The sequence below is a fragment of the Podarcis bocagei genome (genome assembly GCF_964188305.1).
Source record: "Podarcis bocagei genome assembly, chromosome: 10".
Lineage (NCBI taxonomy): Eukaryota > Metazoa > Chordata > Lepidosauria > Squamata > Lacertidae > Podarcis > Podarcis bocagei.
The window spans coordinates 72,676,248-72,698,525 of record NC_138135.1 but is presented as its reverse complement, the minus strand read 5'-3'; the positions used below and the strand labels follow the sequence as shown (position 1 = coordinate 72,698,525).

The following is a 22,278-nucleotide window of genomic DNA, read 5'->3' as shown; positions in this document are numbered from 1 at the left end:
GAAAGGATTAAGTTTGTAAACCGAGGTACCACTGTATAAAGAAAAGATACGTTGCTCCCCTTTTTAACAGTTTACTCACCCACTTTCCAATTGCCATCTCATTTCTCTGCCTCCCCCCCCCAAAAAAATGCCTCCTTTGCCTCACACATCTCATCCCTTCCCCTTCCCTTGCTTTTATTATAATGAATTCCATTTTGTGGAACAGCTTTCAGTAGTTAAATTGTCAATTGCTTTTTGTTTCACATTCTCAATAAAACTTGTTCCCTGGGGAAAAATTTGATTCTGTTTTTATTTCCTGTGAGTGCCTTATAAGGTTGCTTTGCTACTAAAATCATAAGTAATACACACCGGTATTTCAGCAAACCTTTCTGACCACAGACCATATTCTGGCATAAATAGAGCCATAGTCACAAAGGGGCCTCTACCGCTACAGTCAAATTTGTCTTCTCTCCTACCTTCCAAAAATCATTTTGCCCAAACAAAGGGCAGTTGTGCCCGTCCTGTGGAACGCCATTCCGTCAGATCTCAAGGAAATAAAGAACTATCTGACTTTTAGAAGACAACCAAAGGCAGCCCTATATACGGAAGTTTTTAATGTCTGATGCTTTAAGTTGTTGGAAGCCGCCCAGAGTGGCTGGGGCAACCCCGTCAGATGGTCGGCATAAAAAATAATAAATTGGGATTAGTAGGCTTCAGGCCAGTTTAAACAATTTCCCCAAGCAAATAAGGAGTTCCACATATTTGGCCTGACCTGTGTAGTCAATAAATTTTTTTGACCATTGTTATTGCGACGATTCCACTTGTATGGGAGAAATAGTGTCTTGACACCACTGAAAGTCAGGAACAATTTCCCCTCAAGCCTCTTGGAGAAAGGGGTGCATGCTGTAACAGGCGTGTATGTAGTCCTCTGGTTCATTATTCGTTCCTTTGAAATTTGTTGGCAACCACTCCTGGACTAGATCAAGTGCCACACTGTTACCTTCAGACCCTGACGGGGGCATTTTAACACCCAAGATGGGAAAGACCAATATTAATTTTAATCTGAAGTTCTTACACATTATGAAGTGCCTTACTGAACTCAAAAGACTAATCCTGTTTCTGTGTATGTTAGTTTGGCAGGACTTTTATATGGAAAAAATGAAAATAACTCATATTTTAACACTATCATATCTCTAGAGCATCATTAGGTTCCCCCCTCAACTGCTGCCCTGTGCATGATATCTGTGAAACACCAGTAAAGAAATGAGTTATTTAATTGAAATATTCTCTAATACAGAAACAAACACATATGTGTAGTGGATCCTTATGAGAATAAATCTTGAATCTATATTTTCAATAGTGGAGTAGAAGAGCTGGGGGGGAAATCCACATCTGGCAACTAATGTGCCCTTTTGGTTTCAGATAGTACATGGTTATATTGGGGTCATCCTGCTGTATAATTTGCTTCAGGTGGTTAATTTGGTCAGAATCAAGTATACAATTCAAAGTTAACACTAAATACATTACTTCTGGTAACTGAGCCACTGGAGGGCTGTGGAAAATGTGTGTCTTGGGCTTTTTAGGTCTTCTACCCATGTACTATCTGAAACCCAAGGGGCACATTGGTTGCCAGACGTGAAATATATTGGCATTCTTTTTGGCTCTCCTACCCGACTACAGGAGTTTTACACACACACATCATGTGAAGGGTAAGAGCGAAAGTCATTGGTACACTGAAGTTGTCTCAATGATCTCTTACCAGGGTGGCTCTGAAGGGCTTGTAAAATAAATATACACTCTTAAATGCTTTCTTTTTAGAAGCTGATTCTACATATTCTTAAAATATATTACAAATGATAACTAGAGTGAGTTGAAGTGTTCTCTTTTTTTACTGGCAGTTCAAATAAGTTGATATGCTGATCTCAATCAGTGAACATATTCATGCTAAAATCTGATATTTTCAAGGCACTTATGGACTCCATGACTAGATGAAAACCAGGACAAATTATGACTGACAGTGAAACTGTATATAATATAAAAATAACCTTTTGCTTACAATTTACAAAATGTATTACAATCTTCATCTCTGCTATCCTGTAATTGTGGATGTGCGCCCAACTTTTTTTTTTTAATGAAAACTATTTACTAAAACATTAGGGCAAATAATTTACAAGGTACACAAAAAAATTAGGTCATGCAGAGATTTCTTACACCTTCTGTTAATACTTTATGATTGCAGCTTTATCAAATTATATACCTGCTTGCCCTGTACATATACAAAATAAAGTGTACATGGTAATCAAACGTTAGCAAAAAAGTCCATAAACTCAATTTGTCAAAAGTTTCACCATATTAACATGTCTATAAACAGTGTGTAACAGGTTAAAAGACATTAAGGCAATAATACTTGAAGTAACAAAATAAACCATATGTAATACTTTCTCCTAAATGTAGTAAGGCAGATTGATGGCCCCAGCAAAGTTAGATTACAATACTAGAAAACACTCTTGTGAATGCTTAATGTTTGTGTGGATGTATAGAAGAGTGTACCATTGTGTAGTTGCATGTACACTGTGTTAGTCCCAAAAAATAAAAAGTGGAATACTATTTATTGATCGAGTTCAGTGGCACTTGGAATATTCCAGTATAATTTAAAAATGTCCATTTGTTCTTGCATCATGTCCATTCTGAAGGTTGTTCTCTCGGTCCTCTTGGTTTTCCACAACGGTTACCAAAACCTAAAAAACGGGAAAGGGGAAAAGAACTGTTATAAGTTGAAAAAAAGGAATGTAGCAAAAGAAAAGAAATATTACTAATGAAAAGCCAATATAGGAAAACATATAAAAGATAGGACTCTGCTGTTTTGAAACAAGTTCTCAATCTAAGGGGCTATTCTTCAAGTGTTCATTATGCTTCAAGCACCTCGCCCAAAAGAGCAAAAGAAATGGGAAAAGGACAAAATAAGCAGGCATGTTCATAAAGCAACTATCACAATCCGTGGGAATAATAAATTGTAAAAATTAAGTGTCTGAAATACTTCTTACATGCTCAGCTTACTCACAAACTGAAGTAATTTTCACAATTACTGACTGCATTTAAAGTAATCTTTCCTGCTGAACCTCATCCAGATTAATGGTGCTAAATTAGGCCCATATATATTAGACCTTGTGTAACATTTTAGTGTCACTAGCCTAACAAAGTTTTATCCTAGTTTGACATCTCAGCTATGTGCTGCAATTTCCACAATTATTACTGCTTATCCACAATGAATTAAACCTGTAGCTGTTGCAAAAGAGATTTTGTGGCTACCAAGAAATAAACTGTTTCCTCCTGATACATTAACCATTGGTCAAATAATGTACATCATGTAAAAAGCCACCCTACAAGAGTTATGTACAGATCAAGTAGTTTACGATAAGCAAATGCTAGAAAACAACAAAAAGCCACCATTTACCAATATCTGTAGTCTCAACTGGAACTTCTGGTGTTGGACCTCTTTTAACAACAGGACTGGAAAGAGGAAGCTGAGGTATAGTATCAATCTGTGATTTGTCTGCTATCTCAGGATGATCTGGGGAGGAAAAAGAAATTCACTGACACATAACCATATTTGCAATTCTAAGTATTCAGTTATAAAAACTAATTTCTGTTGATAGCCAGTTTTGTCCTAAGTATGGGTTAGAGTGTTTCCAAAGGCCTAGTATTATAACACTAAAAGCAACTTTGTAGATATTGCCTTGATAACTGAAATAATTTGTTCCTTAAAGTTACATCCATGTTAAAAGGCATAATTCTGGCTTCAAGACTAGCATGTCAAAGTCTCACACATTGGAAGACAAATAAAAAAATATTCTGAGTAATGCAAGGAAGGGAGTCTCATTTCCTGCAATGGCATGTGTAAGTGGAGCTATCAATATTGTGGTGTAATATTGCCCATTTGTTAGCTGCATTGTAATGGCCATTGGCAACAAACAATAAAAACCTGACTGATTGCGATGAAATGGGAAGCAGTTGCACTGAGAGGGAGTTGTGAACATGAAGCTTCTAGATCAAGGCATTCATCTGTCAAAGTCTCATTACTTGAACAGATTATTTTTCAGAATACTGGCATCCTACTTCAGGAACTGTTAATTAACCAGTGTTTGGTCAGAAGCTACTCTCCTGTATTCTGACCTAGCTTAAACAACCTTCACAAGGACAGCTGCTATTTATAAACCAAAATACTGGTCAAGTATGAAAACCTGTTTTGCTCACACACAGGATTATTCAACTCCCCCTTTCAAACAGCAGTCCCCTATGTCCAGTCTCAGAGCAGCAGCCCCATAGGCCTAGGATGTTACAATCAGAATGCTATTTTGCTTTCCCCATACATAAGTGGAATGACTTTCTAGATGCATCTAGGGTGAGAGAAATCCACCTATTGTAGCCAAGTAGCAGCATATTTCAGTAGCTCAGCATCTCATTTCATTAACAAAACATCTCGTCCCTTTTAAAGTTAAAAAACGAATTGCTTACCAGGCTGTGTAGTCGCCATTTTCAATCCCTGTTAACAATAGAAATGTTTTTATGTTGGTTCAAAAGTATTTTACTGATTCAGATAATGATTTTTTTAAAAAAAAATAAGCCACATTCTCTAATATTTCCATTCACACATAAAATGCCTAGATGAAAAAAGAAAACATAGCTCCTACAACTTTTAACAGTTGTATGAAAGAGAAAGTTCCTTTTATGCATATATAAAAGGTTCAGGAATGCTGGCTACTTTTTCACCTGGCCACCGTATTCATATGCTAGATGCCTATGTTCAATTGGAAGTATCAACTTTTTTAAAATGTTACTGCACAATGAAATCCTGAGAAAAGTAAAGGCCGATCGTTCCTTTGGCATTTCTGCCACTGCAACCATAACATCTAGGCAGTTTCAAAAGAGTGGTGTTCTTCAGATGCCAGTAAGTCTATATAATACCACACAAAGAAGCGTGGCATATGACGAAAGCTACTGGAGTTCCAACTCTAGCAGCTACAACCAGCATTTCCAGCAGTCAGGGATGACAGTATCTGGAATCCAATAAAAACTGGAGGACCAGTTCCCAACCTTAAGCTTTCTGTTGTCATTCATATATAAGTGTGTGCGTGTGAGTATTTTACACACAAACACACACAATGAAGCTCTGATTTAATACTTCATTATTCTTAGGGATTTGTTCACGTTTTAAAGTAAAAAAAACAAGGTAGCAACTGTTTATGCCTTAACCCACACATCCCTATTTATCACAGCTTCCCTTCTCTTTCAACATACTCTAGGGGCTTAAATTACAATACAGTATGATAACTCCATGGAAAACATTAAACCCATAATGACATTTTCTGCTAAAAATAAAACAAGACAACCATACATGCCAGAGTTTGCACATGCACACACAGTAAAATATCAGTTGCTTTCCTAAAGAGGTTGCACAGAAAATCTTCCACGCTGGGCTCAAGTGACCCTTCTGGTTAGCAAATTCTAAATATGGGGGAAGACAAGAAACTCCCACCCCAACCTTCCACGCTAATCTTACTTTCTTCCTGAATAGTACCCCCAGCAGAAGCTCTAGAGTGCAGCTGATGTTCTGAGACATTAGGTTTACATGGGAAGCAGCTATTCCTTCAGTGGGCTAAACTTCTTAAGCTAGCACAATCAATTTGGATGAGGGGAGGGTAAAGATTTTATGAAATCATTTGGATTGAAATCAAAAGTCAAGTGATACTTTGGGGAGCTACCAGAAAAAGGAGTGAACAAGCAGACACTTATTCTGCCCTCAAAGGGTCTATCCCAGGGACCGGGAACCACTTTCAGTCAGAGGGCCAGAACCAAAGGTAGCCAACCCTCCATGGGCCACCCTGATAACAAGTATGGGAAAGAAGCCATTGGAAAACATTGCTTAGATTGTGCTCCCAATTGTCCCTTTGTGACCTGGTGCCAAATGCAAGCTGTGATCCTTTCAGACAAGAATTGGATATACTCTGGAGCTCCCAGTTGGAGCTTATGGCCATTCCTTTGCACCCACAGTTTATCCATCTCATTCCTGATATGATAGGATGTCGGGTGAGTGACAGCTGGGCATGGCCTGCCCAGTGGCGTAGCGTGGGGGGTGCAGGGGGGGCGGCCGCACCGGGCGCAACATCTGGGGGTTAGGGTTAGAGGGCGCAAATCCACGGGTTAGGGGGCGCAAATTACTTGCCTTGCCCCGGGTGCTGACAACCCACGCTACGCCACTGGGCCTGCCCAAAGCAACCTCACAGGAGAAATGGGGAGACCCAGTGGGGCTAATTAGGCTTGGAGACCAGAAGCTGCACATGGCTGCTGTACATCCCTGAAGCATATTCCCAAAGCTAATATCCCATACTTACTGTACATTTTGGTTGATCAGAAGGTTTCTGGTCTTGCGAGAAACTCCACTCAGCAGATCGTGGAAGGATAACAGCTTTGGGGGAAGTTGTGACTATGAAAACCAATTTTAAAATACATTATTCAGTAGACATGCCGCTGTACAAATTCAATAAAACAATAAAAGCTTAACGGTTAAGCAAGATTGGTAGTTACAGTATTTTTAAAATACACAACATTACAATATGGGGATTGAAAATGGTAGTCAATGAATTTTTCTCAGTAAACCCACTGAAATTAAATTCAGTGGGTCTACCAAGTAAAAATTAGTTGAATAGCCCCTTGTATATTGATGTTTCCCAATCTAGCCTTCCCAAAGCCAGTAACTGACTAAAAGGGAGAACAATACAACTGTAGGAGCACAGTCCTATATAAACACAGCACAGGGCACTATGGTGGGTGCATGTATCTTTCTATGCAATGCAGCAGCCAGAAAAAAATTACCATAGGTAACCAGGGTAAGTGGAAGCCCACTATATAAGCCGAAACAATAATGCAGCAAACTAAAATTACCTGAACATCTATTTGTTTGTCACTACATGCATTATCCAGCTTCTGGTTACCTCAATATCTATCGCTATTTGGCCAAAGTGCTCCTTTAATGTACAAGTCTGATTCATGACTTTTGTGAAACCAACACAGTACAATGAAACTCACTCTGCTCACTTGCAAGCACAAGAGATTCTGGAGTTCTTTCTGGTAAAGGAGGAGAAGAAGACTCTTCAGAAACACCAGCATCTAAAGTCACCAAAAATTGAGAACACCTTAACACTTAGACAGATACATTATGTAAAAGAGTGCCTGGGACAAAATAAAATATCAAATCATTTGTAATAAAGGTTTTTTGTTGTTGTTGTTTTTTTACTGAATATACTTTTCACAGTCGGGCATAGCCCTGCTGGCTTTGTACAAGTGTGTTTTGTACAATAACCACAAAATGGCTGGCTGCCCACAATGTATTTAGATGCCTTGTCTGATGTATTAATTCACTTGGCAAGATGCCTATAGTAGGCGGAAGCCGTAGAACTGCAGCAACAGATTAATGCTTTTTCATTAAGATGACAGGATGCAGACCTTTAACCAAGCTAACCATTAGATTAAAATGGATCCAGCCTTTCTACTTTCCCAGGAAAGTCATGTAAGTAATGGCAACTGAAATTCTTTCATGCTGCAATCCTATACATACTAATCTGGGAGCACATCCTATTTAACTCAATGTGACAGACTTCTAAATGGACATACAATAGAGTTGTGCTGTCAAGGCATTAAAACAAGCAGTTTACAGAGCTTGGCTGACAATGCCTATGTTACAGTAGCAGGTAGGGTCAAAATATTATACTTCTGGTTTCAAGCTGCATATTACAGCTAGAAGTTGTATTAATATAAAGTTACAAGGAAACACTGCCTAAGTAGAGGAGGGAAGACCCATTGAGGCTAATGGGACTACTAAAAAGTCAGATCTGCACAGCAATGAAAGATGCATTTAGGATATTCAATCGACTTTCTGAAGTATTTTTGCTGAACAGACTGGACAGATTCAATCACCATTGTATTATTTCACAGACAATGAATATGTCATGTAGACAATTCCTTTCAAACGTGGAATAGACTTTCAGACTTAATCCTGGAGTAAATGTGAGAAGTTCTTTTTTCAGATGTGTTGATGTCTTCAAATCCAAGATTTTGAAACAATTGTGAACAAAATTAACCAGGTATGATAATCTGAAAGCAGAAGCTGTGGGGCTGCACACCTACAGCACCTGAAGGAGATAACTCACTAAGAACCTGTGCATAAGAAGTAGAAGAAGAGCTGTTCTCTCTTATTTTACTTCCCTTTACACTTCTCACCTGTTATAACAGAGCATAAGTGCTTGACACTTTGCTTCTAAGGCAACCAGAACTATAGAATATAGCTGTGATCTACCACAGACATCCAGTGATCTACCAGTAGATCACGAGCTACCTGTTCTAGGGTAAACAGGTTAATGTGGTTTACAAGTGGATTTGTAATTGTTGACAAGACTTGGCAAAAGAGTAAACATCTACTGGTTTATAGAACAAGTCATAGTCCATAATACAACGCAGAGGCAGCATTAACGTGCCACAATAAACTAGGGTAGCGGGCTCAGTGTGACTTATTGCAGGGATAGCAACCCACACCTACCTTTCCTGTACCTGTGATATACAGTGTCAGGCACAGGAACCTCTGGGAAGGAACCCTATGAAACACTTTCCCACACCTGGCAAGGAGTGAGCAAGGTGACTGGATGCAAAGCCACAACAGGTGAGCCAGAATCTAGCTGAGTTACGGTAGCTAGCAAGACAGCTGGGCACACTAGACCTGTCAGTACCAAAGCTAGGCAGATCACATGCACTGTCCCTTCCCCTGTGCACAACAGCTGGAGTAAAAGAATGTCAGTAAAGCTTCTTGGAAGAAAGTAAATGAAAGCTGGTTGGATTTCTAGAGAGTAGGAAGAAGGTATGTTGCTCCTTCCCACTTCTCTGAAGCATCCCTGTACAGGGCAAGTAGGGGAGTTCTTCACCTCCCCACCCACCTTCAGGATTCTAGAAGACATTAAGGGACTTGGAGTGGCCAATTCCATTTCTCTACTTCAATCCTCCCCATCCCACCCCACCCTCAACATTTTGTGCTCAGCAATCCTAAATATCCCAAAATCTTGGAAGTCACCAGACAACAGGACCCACGTTGCAACAATTTTTTAATGCTTTTTAAAAAAGAGGAAGCTACCTTGTACCACGGGCTCAACTAGCTTAGTACTATCTAAATGACTGGCAGCAGCTCTCCAGGGTTTCAGAATGAAGTATTCTCAGCCCTATCTAGAGATACTGGGAAATGAACCCAGTAAGTTCTGCATGCAATCCAGTTTACATCTGCGAATCTCCAGCTCCAAATGTGAGCCTTTCAGCACAAGTAACAGTTTCAGGAGAGGGAACAGTTTCTCCTCCTGAAAACCCAGTCCCAGCATTTAAAGCCCCGGGCTCATACTCCAGAGCCCTGAAGGAGCGCATACCTTACATTTTGGTGTGGGTTCCAACTTGTTCCTTCTATTATTAAACCCAGGCAATTCCACACCTATTCGGGTGGAGCTATTTCCACATACCAGTAAAGTATTAATTCTTTTAATTAGAAAAACAACAACAGTCCAACTGCTTTCAAACAAAATGTTAAATGCATACACTGAAATGAAAGGAAGGAAAGGGGGAGCAGGAAAGACTTATTTAAACCCCAAACATTTTATAGTATCTATCCTAAAGGTATAAAGGTCAGAGCAGATGCATGTGCATGCGCAACAAAAGAGATAAAGCGCAAACACTCTTTCTACAAATACCTTAATTAGAAGAATTAAGGAAACACCACCCAAGTATCTAGACAACTACTGAGCAAAACAACTAGACCCAACAGAGATATAACAAATGTGTGTTTGGCTTGCTAATGCATTGTGTGCATCTGAAACACAAACTATAGAAACAACAACACTGGACACCGATAAAATTGGAAAGACCCATGAGGTGGCCCATTCACATGCAGCCCCCAGCCCCATGGCATCTGATCTTAGATAAGCAGTTCCCACATGGCAGTGAGTGCATTTGAAGGACACCTGTGTGGAAACACTAAGGACAACAGGAGATGACTGGTTACTTCCCAGACAAATTGCCAAAAAACCCTGTTTCCTTTTCCATTAAAAAACATGCACTACTGAAGCTAAGCAGCACCTTCAATCAGAAACACACAGGGGAAAAGCATGTCACCATAATCTAAAGCAGCAGTTTGATTGCTTTTCTGGACTGAGATTTCACACACAAAATTTGTATGTTTCAAACCTTAGTAAGTGCCTTGGAATTGGAGAAGGGAGGTGCACACCAAGAGATCACTCCCTGTCACAAGTGGAGAAGGTTTATTACGGAGGACAGATTTTTCCTTTCCCACTCTCAGGAACACAACACATACATCTTGGAAAGGGAATTGTGTTTGGAGTGTTAACCTCCTCCATGCTATTTGGAGAGATTTCAGGAAAAGGAGGACCTCTAAAAAACCTCCACCCTCCCATTCTTTTAGCACAGTAAATTGAGGCTTCAAGAGGGCAGAAAAAGGTGTCCTTTTCCCTCTTCCCCCTCCTGAAACCTCTCCCAGCTTTGCAAGCCCTAAACAATTCTATAAAACTTCTGTGGTAACTGGTGCCTGGAAAAAGAACACTGCAACCTTTGGTTACGGTTTCCTGCCAATCCCTCTAATAACTATTTTAAATGGATCAATGCCTATCAGTTTGGCTAACACAGCTGCCCAAAGGTAAGTTAGTGGTTTAGACTCGGGGGATTTACAATGTACTCATAAGTCTATTGTGGTATTTTTTTAAAAAAATCAGCCCTACAAGGATCCAGGTGTTTGTTACCCACGCAGGAGAGCTGGTTGCTTAAAGCTAACAGAATTGGAAGCTGTGACTAACAGTCACTGCCCCCTCCCCAACTAAAGAGCCTTGAATGACAGCAGCTGTTCCCTACTACCAGGGCTGATGTTTCCAAGGCCAACCTGAACAAATTAATGGCCAGTCCTACTCCACTTCATGTTGGCTCTTGTTTATGAAAACTTCCATGTACCAGCTTTCACATAAACTTCTAATTTCACTTCTCCCCCTCCAGCCCCTGCCCCTAGCACCCCCTGTCACACTTCAGATCAGATTTTTGGGAGCATATAGGGGGCCCAAAAGCAAGGATTGCTTGATCACACTATTAAAACCTACTAACAGAATAAATAAAATAACAGCAAACATTAGGTCAAAGCGAACATATTAAGTTATTATGGTCAACTTGTATAGATACCCAGCAAAGATCTGAGAAAATAAATGTTTTTAGCTGTTACCAAAATGTGATGAGTGTTGGCACCTACCTTCATAATATGCACAACCCCTTAGTTTTCTAAGTTGGATCCAAAGGTTGCAGAAGGATCTTTTTTAGCCGCCAGCCAATTCCAGCTGCAACCCCAACACCTACTCTAGAAAGTTGGGGAACACTGCTGAACAGTGTGGCCTGTGATGGACTCACTGAAAAGCACATGGATTCAGTATGTGCAAGTGAAAATGTGCTTGTGCAAGGCACCTCAGTCCAATTTTGCACTCCCACATCACAGCTGATGTTGTTCAGGAAGGGATGGGGGAAATCCTTGCACAAGGAAACTTTCTCTTTCACAAGCTTAGGATCCAACTCTACAAATTTAGTATTTCTAATATGGATAGCATCTAGTAAAGCTTACCTTTATCAGCTATGATTGAGGCATCCTGTCTTGCAATGGACATGGGCAATACTTTTCTAGCAGAAACGTTTTCTGTGCCAGCAGCCACAGAAACCGTGGCACTTGCAGTTGAAACATTAGACATGCTTTGTGTCATAGACACATCAGAGTTTCTTTCATCTGTATCAGAATCATCAGAATGCAGAGGATTTGTAAAACAAAGGGGTACTCTAACTGGAAGCATGCCACTGTGATAATGATCCGCTGATTCACTGGAAGGAGCATCCATTTGAGATGGTGAGTTCGAGACTACAGACAGATTTTTAATCCCGTGACATAAAACAGCTGGAGATGTGTCCTCTGGTGTTGATGTTGGCTGTACATTTTTTGTCCCTTGTAACGACCACATAGCATGTCCCTTCTCTTTGAGAGGCAAACAGTCTGGTCTTTGCAGAGGATCAGAACCTACCAGACACTGATGGCCTTCAGGTGAGGATGTTACAGCTTTATTCAGTGGCTGCATATTGCATTCTATGCAAGAGTTTTGGAAGGTATCTGTAGGAGCATCTCCTGAGCCTTGTTCCTGTAGTTTAGGTGTCTTATCCACCGCACAAGATGACCCAGTCTTAATTTTGATTGCATGTCCCCTATTCAAGAGGGTGTTCCCATCAAAGCTCCTTGGCCCCTCTTGAAGGGGTACCTTTTTAATTTCAAAACTCAAGTTGCGCTCAAGCTTTTTCTCTACACGTTCAGAGACTTCATTCTTCCCTGGATGCTCTTCTGACTTATTGTAGTTTTCATTGAGGTCTGTTGGATGCTCTGAAGAAACCATGTGCAGAACAGGCTTTGGGTGGTATCTATCATTGTCCTGCCAAACAGTTGTTACTGTTGGATAAGCTGAAGGAGGTGATGGTGTTAAAATGGGTGGTACTGGATGAGGCTCTGGAGGCTGCAAAATTTCTTCTTTTACATCTCCTTCTACAAGGCAGCTAAAGAGAATAATTGTGTAAGTACTCCATAATTAAGGATTATGTACATTTATTATATAAGCTACCTATTCAGAATATGAACTTTAAAAACCCTTTCGCAGAATTACGTTCACAATAAAAAATAGGCACATTTTATCCAAAATAGTTAGAACGTCAAAATCCACAAAATAGGAACCAAATGCTATAGTTTTGTAATAATCCCAGGAAACAGAACTTTCTTCAAACACCCTTAACTTTTACATCCAATATTTGAATAAAGGTCAACCCAGAAACACATTAAATATCAAGAAAGCATTTAACACATGAAGGAAAGATGGTATCATGCTGTTATTGCCTATGGGCAACCACCAGAACCTACTATTTATTGCTTAAAATCTACAATAAAGCATGTGATTATCAGCAGTCTGCAGGAAAGCCATGCCCCCTTGTGGCAAAATTTGAAATACACGTGTTGGAGGGGCAGGGGTATAATGCTTACTGCAGCAAAGCAGGACGACTGCACCAGCTTCTATTAAGTTTGACAGAACATTTGAATGCCTTCCTGATTATGACATTCCTGATATGATGGTATAATCCCTTTATTATACATATAACATGGGACACAAGCAGTCTATGGGAAAGCCCATACTTGAAATAATGTATAAGGAAGACTATCCTTGGATTAACTGCTTGACTCGTGCAACCTTGTTTTGATTAGACTGCTGAAGTCTGAATTAGGCCACAGTTATATAATTTTCCAGTTTATTGCATGTAGATATAAAATACATTGTTTGTCAGAGGTCCATAACCCTGACATTCACCCAGGTATATAGAATGTAGCAAACTAATCTACAATATATTTCCGCATTCTCTCTCTTGTTGCCACTCGAGACGTTAGCAGATACACACACAATACTATCATTTATGGACTTGCATGCCTTAAGATCCAGAAAGTATGTCACCAGGTAGATTTATTTTACAGAAAATCCAGAATATTTTTAAGCACAGCTTTCTCTACAAGCATCAAATGACTACACTTGCTTCAAGGATGAATGAAAGGACAAGAATGTTGAATATGAAATAGGATGAAGATGTTTGTAAATGCTTAAAATGGAACAGATGACAGGCACAGAGATAGTAAGAAATCATTATAGAAGGGCACTTCATGGAAATCATGAAGCAAAAAGCACATGGCTGACATAATAAAGCTCTTTCTTTAGCAAGATGTGATGAGCAGTAGTGTCTGCTGACGGGCAAAGTGAGTCTCATAAGCCAGGGTGCTTTTCCTTCATTGAATTAGGAAAATAAGACTATAATGCAACGTTCAGTGAAATCTTTAAAATTATTATGTTAACTTGCAACTCAGTAAACTGAATCTGTTGGGAGGATGTGGCCTGGGAATGTTTTCCCCTAACCTAAAAGAAGTTGCCAAGAAGTTGCATACCTTCTTAAACATCTGACGGACTACCAGACTGGAGTCTGATGAGAGTACTATCAAACTAATATTACATAAATACAGCACCCAATGAAATGTTCCAAGGGTGAAAGTGAAACCATGTGCCTCTCCAGATGTTGTTAGACTACAACTCCCCCTAGTCCCAGCCAGTACTGCCAATGGTCAAGAATGATGGGAGTAGTACAGCAACATCTGGAGGTTCTCCATTCCTGCCTTACACCAATAAGCTGACTAAATTTGTTCTTGGGCATATGCTCATCTGACCAGATACTAAAGGAAATAAAATGGGTCAATAATAAACGATTCCCTAGGAGTAGTCCTCCAGGAGTACCTGCGAGTTCGAGGTGGCTTTGGTGGAGGTGAATCCTGTTTCTCAAGCTCTCCAGAACTGGCGGTATTTTCTGTGCCAACTTCATCCTGTCAAGAAAATTAAATCCCCAAAAGTTTTATTCTAAGGTTAAGAGAAACATCCACACAAAAACCAAAACATACACCAGCTTGGGATTGCATTACTGTGCATATTGTGTTAAATGTGAGCACAAAGAAATACTCTATGAATGAATAGTATAAATTCACATGACTCAAATTTAATACGGAGTTTTTTGAGTGTGACGATATAAAGGAATCAAAATTATAACCTACAACACATTTGTTCTTCATATTCTCATCTGAATTATGTTTTATGAATATGAATAAGGCCCAATAATGCCAAAAACAAGGGACCCAAATGCAATCAGTAAAAAGAAGGTCCTGGGTTAGGGAGGTGGCAACATTACAGGCTTGCTGTGAATGTGTGCGTTTCAGCTTTGGATGGGCTTCCCAAGGATCCCTGAGCTTCCCTTTGGATCTCTGCTGGCTATCCAAGCCTGTCCAGTGCTGATCCTTTCGATCTCAAATTTGGAAGTGGAAAAGATCACCGCAGGGTGGGGTTTGCAAGGAGGCTGGGTTATCCAGCTGAGCTACAAAGGAGGAGGCACAGGGATGCTCTCAGAGCACAGAAAAATTCTCCTGTTCTGCCGCTGGAATAAGCAACAGAAGGAAGCTTGCATTTTGAAAACTTTCCTTTAGCAGCAGTAGTGGGAAGGGGCAAAGGGGAGAAATAATTCTGTCTCCTCTTCTGTTTCCCCCTTGCTGCTGCCACCACTGCTAATGTAAACACACTGGGAGGGAGCGGGGGAGGGCAAGGGACTTTTTCCCCTTAAGGGGAAAATTGTAGATCCATCGAAAGCAGAAAGACCGCCAATGCTCCATAGCACAGAGCCCTCTAAAATCAAATTAAAGGCCTTCAAGCCGCCATGCCATGCATTCTGCCTCCCAACCGTAAGTTCTATGTATAGTGCAACATGAAAGACCAGAAAAGACCAGGCATAATGCACTATGCAGACAGAGAAGCACAGTGGGAAATAAAAAGCAAAAAAACCACTGCATTTCTGTATCTTGCTCTCCCAAGTCCAGCTCACACCAAGCACCAACTAAGAAAAGTGGGGGAGACATAGGCCAAAGCTGCAATTTTCCACTGGTCACAAGCTTCTTAGCAATAAGAGAGCATTCCTGGAGATACCACTGCAAAGAAGAGGGTGACTGAGGAATCAAGCAGTGGCAGGAGGAGCATAACTTGCAGACTCTGTGGCTCATCAGCTGAGAATCACTGGCTAGACCCAACTGCAGCCAACATGGACCAAACAATCCACATGACATTACAAAGTACAGTTTTATAAAACTCTCATAATATTTATCCACATTCTTTTTTAGTAACCCAACAAAATTTAGTTGAAACTGTAAATAATAACAGACGTGTTTATTTTCTTTATTATTAATTGCTGGATCATTGTATTACAGCAAAATTGTACCTTGTGAAAATTCCTAATAAAAAGTCCCAAGTCAGCCAACAGATTTGAATGTTATGAGTACAAGTTTAAAATATTTTAATGACTGTTTAGTCATTTACAGCCCAGTGAAAAGGCCAGCTACTGCTGAAGGATCTTTACGTAATATATTTAATAGCGAAGTAGTGACAGACTATATAGGACTTCTGGGAAAGTGTCTGAACAAGGCAAAGAGAGAAGACAGGACCAGGACTTATAAAAATAAAATAAAAAAGGCAGGTAGATAGAGAGGTGTTAACTCAAAATATTCTGCAATGTACAAGCCAGGCATAAAATATTTTCAAATAATTCAGTTATGAGAAGCAAATATTTCTCAACTTTGTTTCAAGGCAGCAAACAGAGAGTTTATGAGAAAGATACAAAGGAACTGAAAGCAAATCAGCTTGTATAGAACGAGGAGGGTGAAAAGAAGAACAGAGCCAAGGGCAGACTACTAGAGATCTATGAAAATAGACCCAGGAGCTTATATCATTAAATAAGATTAAAAGCAGTATCTACTGAAAGAGTCAAATGTACCATATAAACCCATCTAATTCAACATATTGCCTTAGCATCCAACCCCTTGTTGCCATTACAGAACATTAACAGAAGTGCTTTTGTTTAACTGCTCAAGGACGAAGATTTACTCATACTCCCTGCACCATCAGCTACATTCTCCTTTGCATTAAAGTATCATTGAGCAGCCTAATCCATTTCATGTCATGTCCTCAATTAATGTACCAAATGTTATGGCTACTGAACATGTGGATTAAGACATTAGCTTCTGGCAATCAAAAAAACAAAGCAAAACCCAAGAAGGTATAATGCATGTTATGAAGATGAGCTCATCTATGGTGGGGAAGAACAGATGGTGGTCTTACAAGAGAAAACCTTTGCCTCTTTAAATCAGATTTTCTTCAGCCAACTTATTGCCTATTTTCCTAGGCAAATGTTATTCTATTTTATTTCAGTAGCTACATTTAAGAAAGAATTTGCTTTGATGCAAAAGATATTGTGTAGCCCACAAGAGCTTGGTCTAGCAATTTTCAAAAGCTGATTATATGCTTATGAACCAGAATGTGGCTTATGAAAAAAAATTGGTCCATTGGCACTGCTGGGAAAAGCCAATCTCTACGCTGAAGTGGCTGGGCTTTAATTAAAACAGAGGGGGGAAATAACACAACACACACAGGCATGGCTTTGTCCACACATATTTGTGATGCAGCAGCCATTGTGGAACTCAGAAAGGAATTGAAAGTTCTTTTCTGCCAACAAAGAAGCCACTAGATTCGGCACAGGAACAGCACTCAATCTCCCACATACATTAAGGAAATATAAAGTATGAAATAAATGATCCCAACAGCAGGGACACAAATGGTGATCTAAGTTGTCAAAAATTCACAGGAGAAAATGGACAACTTGGTGAGCCCTTACTTAAAATATTTAACAAACTCTCTTAAAATGTGAGGTTTTAATAGCGTTGTTCTATTTCTATTCTAAATGGGGCAATAAGCATTAGAGCCGATGTGGAACACACTTCTTTAAAAATGCTTATTTTGGTTAATGGAAGAGAAGCTCCTCCAGACAATTACTGCAATTTTACTTTATACTTCCTGCATAGGTGTAAATTAGGTTTCTGCCTACTAGAACTGATGCGATGCCCTGTTAGGAAGACAATTGTGTATCAAAACCCCAACCATCATCAAATGGTTTCATTTCATCAAATAATAAGGATGTGGCCAAGAAACCACAGAGCCTAGGGCTTGCCGATCAGAAGGTCGGCGGTTCAAACCCCCGCGACGGGGTGAGCTCCTGTTGCTGGGTCCCTGCTCCTGCCAACCTAGCAGTCCAAAAGCACATCAAAGTGCAAGTAGATTAATAGGTACCATTCCGGCAGGAAGGTAAACGCCATTTCCGTGTGCTGCTCTGATTTGCCAGAAGCAGCTTAGTCATGCTGGCCACATGACCCGGAAGCTGTACGCCGGCTCCCTCGGCCAGTAAAGTGAGATGAGCGCCACAACCCCAGAGTCATCCACGACTGGACCTAACGGTCAGGGGTATGTTTACCTTAAGAAAGACTCAATCATGTTATGCTCTTTTTAAAGTCAAATAATAATAATAAATGCTACTGTGGTCACCATCAGTTCCTCCCTTCCCTGTGTTCTCAGTGAACTGGAAAGAGAGGGAGGGAAGGGAGCCATCTTTTCCCGTCTTTTTTTTTTTTTTAAAGATATTTATTGAAAGTTTTAAAGATATAACAAAAAAAAGAAAAATAAACATACAAAATAAAAAACAGTTACAAACACACATTAATTTTCAATAACATAACTTCCATACACTTATTTCCTCGGACCTCCTCATACCTCCCTTCTTTGTATTCCAGTTCGATTTGTTAGTTCAGCAAATCCTTACCATTAAACTTTTACCCATTTGTAAAACCTTTTTTTTTCATATCTCTTAAAGCATTACAGCTGGAAACCGCTTAGTTTCTATCCAACATCCTTCTAACATTCATCTTTTCCCGTCTTTTCAGCCAAATACGGAGGGAGCAAAACAAAAGACTCCTACTGCTGTCATTACTTAGTTAAAAATAAAGATGACCCTTTTCCCTAGTCCTCAGGCACATGCAGAAGGCGGCTATCAGCAAGCCTCTCTTTCCACTTTTTCCTTTCCCAGTGCCTTTAGTCACTGGAGAACAATTTCTTCTGGAAAAGCTCTGCTGTGACAGGCCAAAGGCTACTCCAGCAACCTCACAGGACCTGACAAGCAGGACATGTGCACAGAAGCCCAATCCTATTACACTGTTGCTGAGGACCCCGCATCCTGAGATGACCCCCTCCCCACATTCTCTGCAATTCCTGGCAAACTTGGATGAAGGTGCCTGGACGTGGCGAGCTACTAAAGGTAAGATGTAAGGTTCTAGAACTGAACTGGATCTCCTGGCTTGCCTCAGCAGGCCCACTGATGACTAACACCCAAGAAGATTCTTTCTCCCAAGCATTTTATGTTTACCTCCCAGACTAAGAGCCAGAGAAGTCTGCAGGAGATCTTTGTGGTAACTATAAGCAAAGCAGTTTCAGAGGGAAGATTAAAGCTTTGTCTGCATGTGGTTACTTTGCCTGGATCAGTCAGTCCAACAAGAGTATTGTGCAACATCCTTTTCAGCTGTTATTGTCTAGAAATAAAATATAGTCAAGAAAGTTGACACTGGTAGAGCATGTTGGACAAGAATGTGCTCCTAAACTATACTTAGGCCAGGCCGGTTCAATCCTATGTGGACTACTAGAACTTGTTGGGGGTGGAGGCAGTTTCCAGCTGAGAATTAAAGGGGCGGGGCAGTTTTCAGCTGAAAACAATAATCCTTACGTAACATGGGTATTCAGCTTTACTTTCATTAACTCAACACTATGATACAAACCAAAGGCACAGCCCTAATGAGTTTTTTCCATTTTAACTGAAAACACAGCATCAAGGCCTGTTTCTAATAATGCATTAAATAACTGAGAGGTTTGCTCCAAAACAAACCTACTAAGTATCATTAGGTTGGATAGTTTAACCTCTCTGAGTACAGTGGTACCTCATTCCAGAGGTCCGTACTTAACCTGAAACTGTTCTTAACCTGAAGCACCACTTTAGCTAATGGGACCTCCTGCTGCTGCTGTGCCGCCGGAACACGATTTCTGTTCTCATCCTGAAGCAAAGTTCTTAACCCGAGGTAATATTTCTGGATTAGGGGAGTCTGTAACCTGAAGCGTATGTAACCTGAAGTGTATGTAACCCGAGGTACCACTGTATTATCTATTGTAAGTCATGCCAATATCAAAAACATAATTTGTCAGATAAGTCCCTTGTGTCATATCACACTAATTATCATGGGCCAAAATGCAACGAGCCATGCTCTCAACACTGCAAATGCACCGGAACTTTCTGCCTCCCTTTCTCAATGCTGCTGCCAGCAGCATTCAGAAAAGCTTCTGCAAAAACATCAGGAACCCCCTAGAGTGAGACTCCTCAAGACACGAGGGAATACAGCAAGAAATTAAAAATATCCACTTTCACACCTTACCCCTTGGTGCAAATGTGGAAGCACTTTCTGATCACATACCAATGGAATGAGGTGGGGAAGAGAAAAGAGACTGCATCCTGGCTATGCAACCAGTGCTGAAACAATAATAACCACAGTAACAGTTTCAAGAAGAAAAAGAAGACAATGACTTTGGTTTCTTTTCAAAAGAATTCAATAGAATAAAGTTTGTTGCAGTAAACTGACCCCATTTAGAAAGAGCCCAATTGGCAGCAAACTCATACAAACAAGCATTGATTTCAACACCGTATTTACTCAAATGTAATGCACACCTTTTGGGGCCAAATTACATCACAAAAACTAGGGTGTGCATGTGATGACGCATTTACATTTGCCAGCAAACACTTTTTTGGTTTCAAGGTTTTGAAAATTGAGGTGAGCATTAGGTTGATGGTGCATTACATTTGAATAAATACGGTATCTTATTACCACAAACAAAAAACTAAGATGAACAAGGGTAATTTAACAATAAGGAAAAGCTACTATTTCAAATTACACGAAATATGACAAAAACACCTACCAGCCCATCTGCAATTTTCCAGTTTGCACAACTTTCATATTTTTGAAGTTGCTTTTCAAACAACTGTGCTATGGCTCGATGAACAAGTTCATACTGTTCCTGGGTGCATGATAAAAACCAAAATCAGCATACAAATATATAAGCAGTATTTCAAAGATACTATTTCACAAAGTGGTGATGTCACAGCCATATACTCAACTTCTGAACTGAAAGCAGTATTACCTTAGTCTGTACTGCGGAATGTCTTTGTGTCCTCATTTCTTGTATTAAATTAAACACATTGAATTCCTCTGGTATTTTCTGAAATACAAAGGAGCAGAAGGTTGTCCACTGATGTACTTTGGCTCAAATACTATCTAGAAGTCACAAAATGCTTCAGTATTTAGTATTTCTATTGCGATCATGAACTAATTAGAAGTAACAAAAGGAAAAGGAAAATAAACTTCATTGCTGCTACGGGAAAAGGCACTATCTAACTTAAAACTCATTTTCAAATTATGTTCAATTTTGCACACTGAGGAGAACTCCATTACTCCCCTATAAAACTCTACTCTCATGACGGGCATAAGATGACCTAGTTTTGCAGCATTAGATTGCTATAAATCCTCCTTACCCCAGCTTTCAACAAATTCCATGTATAATCTATGGCACAGATGGCTCCTGTTCTTCCACACCCAGCACTATAGTGGGAAAAGATGAACACCATAAGAGAAAAGGAGGCTTAAAACTTTGCATTTCTGTTCATAGCTACCAAACACTTAACAGGAGGTATCCTTGAAAAGCTATTTTAGAATTGATGTTTAAACAATTCTGAATTATCACCATCAGTAGTGGTTTGTGTTTTCATATCAAAAGCATAAATCTACAATTTTGCTTCAAGGTTTTATCTATTCAACATACCAATCTGCACACAAAAATATGTCCCTCTTCAACAAACACATTGCCAATACATATAAAATGGGACTGTACTGTAACAACAAACATAATACAGTGGTGCCTCGCAAGACAAAAAGAATCCGTTCTGTGATTCTCTTCATCTAGCGGTTTTTTCGTCTTGCGAAGCAACCCCATTGAAGGATTAGCGGATTAGCGCTATTAGCGGCTTATCTGCTGATCGGATCAGCTGATAAGCAGCTTAGCGCCTTAGAAAAAGGGGGGGACCAGCAGGAACTCGCAAGACATTGTCGTCTTGCGAAGCAAGCCCATAGGAAATTCGTTTTGCGAAGCACCTCCAAAACGGAAAACTCTTTCGTCTAGCGACTTTTCCGTCTTGCGAGGCATTCGTCTTGCGGGGCACCACTGTAACCATATACAATTGTTAGGGTAAGCCACATAGGCATTTTCTACATACAGTACATCAAAATGAATCAGTCCATTTATTTATCAGCTGGTGACTATTTACATTTTATTTCAACTACAGCTAAGCACAAAGGGTAGTTGAAAATAAAAAAACTATCTGTGAGTCCTATTTTCAAGATACAGGCCTGGTTTATATATTACAATAAATCATAGTTAAAACCCAACTGTTGTTTAATGTGGACCACACAGTATGCTAGTGCATGTACCTGAAAAGTTATTGCTCTGCTCTACTGAGAACCAAGCCAGAGAATAGTATGTCATAACATCCGAATATAGGGTTGTGGTTTGTTTCTTTTCACACATCCCATGAATCGCAACAAGGTTTGCTCTTGGCTTAGGACTTCAATCAATCAATCAATCAAATCAATAG

General features: G+C 39.9%; 1 protein-coding gene across 4 annotated transcripts in view; it reads right to left on the bottom strand.

Annotated features, from left to right (window-relative positions):
- Positions 1-1,849: 1,849 nt before the first annotated feature.
- The window catches only part of PTPN12 (protein tyrosine phosphatase non-receptor type 12), a 61,847-nt gene continuing 41,418 nt past the window's right edge, over positions 1,850-22,278 (bottom strand). For 2 of the 4 annotated variants that reach the window (XM_081210696.1, XM_081210694.1), the window contains 10 exons: positions 21,163-21,229; positions 20,772-20,849; positions 20,550-20,648; positions 14,412-14,497; positions 11,678-12,645; positions 7,066-7,146; positions 6,372-6,463; positions 4,495-4,522; positions 3,434-3,550; positions 1,850-2,717 (listed from right to left, as the gene is read on the bottom strand). In XM_081210696.1, the coding sequence (XP_081066822.1) occupies positions 2,656-2,717; positions 3,434-3,550; positions 4,495-4,522; positions 6,372-6,463; positions 7,066-7,146; positions 11,678-12,645; positions 14,412-14,497; positions 20,550-20,648; positions 20,772-20,849; positions 21,163-21,229 (1,678 nt within the window). In that variant the 3' untranslated portion in view covers positions 1,850-2,655. The remainder of the gene's footprint in view (positions 2,718-3,433; positions 3,551-4,494; positions 4,523-6,371; positions 6,464-7,065; positions 7,147-11,677; positions 12,646-14,411; positions 14,498-20,549; positions 20,649-20,771; positions 20,850-21,162; positions 21,230-22,278) is intronic. The other 2 variants (XM_081210695.1, XM_081210697.1) reach the window with 2 other exon arrangements.